Source organism: Nematolebias whitei, chromosome 1 (genome assembly GCF_014905685.2).
Source record: "Nematolebias whitei isolate Nwh7 chromosome 1, NemWhi1, whole genome shotgun sequence".
In the NCBI taxonomy this organism is placed as follows: Eukaryota; Metazoa; Chordata; class Actinopteri; order Cyprinodontiformes; family Rivulidae; genus Nematolebias; species Nematolebias whitei.
Genome location: NC_056498.1, coordinates 42,346,910 through 42,349,598, shown reverse-complemented (window position 1 = coordinate 42,349,598; position 2,689 = coordinate 42,346,910). Strand labels below are relative to the sequence as shown.

Below are 2,689 nucleotides of genomic sequence, written 5' to 3'. Positions count from 1 at the left end.
TTCGTAAACGCGCTTCGTAAACGCGCTTCGTAAACGCGCTTCGTAAAAACGCGCTTCGTAAAAACGCGCTTCGTAAAAACGCTGCTTCTTAAACCACAGCCTAATGACTTCTTTAATCTAACCTGTATTTTTAAAATAAATCTTAATTCGACCCTTCGTTTCAGTGGCGCCGCTGTCTGCACTCTCATTGGTTGAAGGCTACAGATCAGAACCGGTTCTCACAGGAAGTGGTCAGTTTGTTTTCAAAGTAAAGGTTCTGTGTGTGGTTGGTTCTCTGCTTCTGTAAACATGGTTCTGGTTCAGACGGTTCTTCACGGGTCCGATCCACCATGTTTGTGGAGCTCCAGACCCGGCATCCTGCAGGTCCGACCCGGGTTGGATTCAGCTGAAGGCTTTGTTTACATGGAGTGCAGACCCTCATTCATGACTGACTCGTGGTCTATAATCAGTGAAACTGAGATAACTTCTTTAAGGAGCTGAAGAGGAAGCAGACGAGTTTACATCTTCAAAGAGATCCTAAAAAGTTTCAACAGATGTTCTCCAACAATCAGAGAAACTGATGAAGATCAAAGAGTTTCAGACGGAAACAGCCCCGATGGTGTGAGAGGCTGCAGGACGACGCACAGGAAGCTGTCCAGGACTGAATACACAACACACACACACACAACCTGCAGAACAGAGCCCGATCAATACCTGTATCAGACAGTGATCAGAACCTTCCCACAGGTGATTGATTGATTGATTGATTGATTGATTGATTGATTGATTGATTGGTGCTGACAGGAAAACAAACTGACTCACAGTCTCTGGATCTGATGAGGTCTTATCCCAGGAGACTCCTGCGTGTGTGTGTGTGTGTGTGTGTGTGTGTGTGTGTGTGTGCGTGCGTGCGTGCGTTTTATCAGCTGTTCTTGAAGGTAAACAAAAGAAAGACAAAAAAACCCGACAGAGACAAAAAGAAGGTGAATAAGTTTTGTTTCCATGGCGACGAGGAGACGACAAAGAGCAGGAATGTAAAAAACTGGAAACATGGAGGAGGAGGAGGGAAGAGACAACGAGCAGGAGGAGGAGAGGAAACTAATAAAAAACAGGAACATAGGAGGAAAGATGAAAGAGAAGAGACAGAGAGGAGAAAACAGAACAGAGTGGAGCTGCAGGAGGAGAAAATATGCTGTTAAAGATGGGAGGAGCCAAAATAAAGGTGTGACGTGACACGAAAGGAGAGGAGGACCGAAGGAGAAAAAAGGAGACGCAGAAAAGCTTCATGTTTCAAAACTGGAATGAAAAGAATAAAAGGAGGTGAAGCAGAGGTTGAAGTGGAGGTCTGTGTGACGGAGAGGGCGGAGGAGGCCATCCATGCCTTGATGCCATTGAGACATTTTACCAGAGGGTTAATGGAGCGAGAACTGACAGTCGTCAGCATAGCAGTGAGACAAAGGACCAGGTTTCCTAAGGATAGACCCCAAAGGGAGCAGACACAGTGAAAACAGAAGGGTTCCAAGAATCGAGCCCTGCGGAACCCCGCAGGAAAGAAGCACTGAAGCAGATGCACTATTACTAACATTAACACAAAAACTCCTGTCACTCAGGAATGAGCTGAACCATTCTAACGCTGCACCCACGTCCCAGCCCAGTGTTCCAGCTGCGATATATAAGGACACGGTGGTCCAGTGTCAAAGGCAGCGGTCAGGTCCAGGAGTACCAGGACCACAGACTGAGCAGAGTCATTCACTAGAAGAACGTCGTTACAGACCCTCACTGTCTCGGTGCTGTGGTGGTTTTAAACCAGACTGTAAGATCTCAAAAACTCCATTCTGATTCAAAAACTCGTTTAATTGAGTGAATTCTCTAAGATTTGAGAAAGAAAGGGAAGTTTTGAGGAGAGGGAGGAGGAGGCTGAGCTCAGAGGAGGAGGAGTGAAGAAAGGGAGGAGGAGCAGGAATGAAAGGAGCTGTTGGAGTTCAGACACGGCTGTAAGAACAAAGTTCTCTGGTGACAGCATTTAACTTTGTCTTTTCTCTTCTGATTGGCTGTCCTCAGGAGGTGTGGGCGGAGCTAAAACATGGCGGGCGCGTCAGTGAAGGTGGCGGTCCGAGTCCGACCGTTCAACTCCAGAGAACTGAGCCGGAACGCCAAGTGTGTGATCCAGATGCAGGGAACCAGCACCTGTAAGACCGGAGAACGTGTCTTTGATCTTGACCGTAAACATTTAAATAAACTAAAACTCTGTGACGCTCTCTGACGTTACCGAGGCGCCGGACAGGAAGCTGTGACCCACTTGAAGCAGCTGCTCCTGGTTCCATGAAGTCCTGCTGCCAACAGAACCTGGAGGAGCCGCTGCACATCTGGACACGACTGGTTCTGTAATGAATTGTTTTCTGTTTCCAGGCATCACCAATCCAAAACAGAACAGAGATGGAGCCAAGAACTTCACCTTCGACTACTCCTACTGGTCCCACACCACGGTGACCACGCACACGTGCACACACACGTGCACACACACACAGTTGATCTTTTTAATACCCCAGAGTGATCATTAACACGTGTCTCTCTGTGTGTGTGTCTCTGTGTGTGTGTCTCTGTGTGTGTGTCTCTGTGTGTGTGTCTCTGTGTGTGTGTCTCTGTGTGTCTCTGTGTGTCTCTGTGTGTGTGTCTCTGTGTGTGTTTCTGTGTGTGTGTCTCTGTGTGT

The 2,689-nt window shown here is 47.7% G+C and overlaps 1 protein-coding gene across 2 annotated transcripts in view; it reads left to right on the top strand.

Annotated features, from left to right (window-relative positions):
* Positions 1-2,689, top strand: part of kif1c (kinesin family member 1C) — a 37,202-nt gene that overhangs the window by 10,114 nt on the left and 24,399 nt on the right. For both annotated transcript variants that reach the window (XM_037677054.1, XM_037677047.1), the window contains exons 2-3: positions 2,041-2,168; positions 2,389-2,465. In XM_037677054.1, coding sequence (XP_037532982.1) covers positions 2,063-2,168; positions 2,389-2,465 — 183 coding nt within the window. In that variant the 5' untranslated portion in view covers positions 2,041-2,062. The remainder of the gene's footprint in view (positions 1-2,040; positions 2,169-2,388; positions 2,466-2,689) is intronic.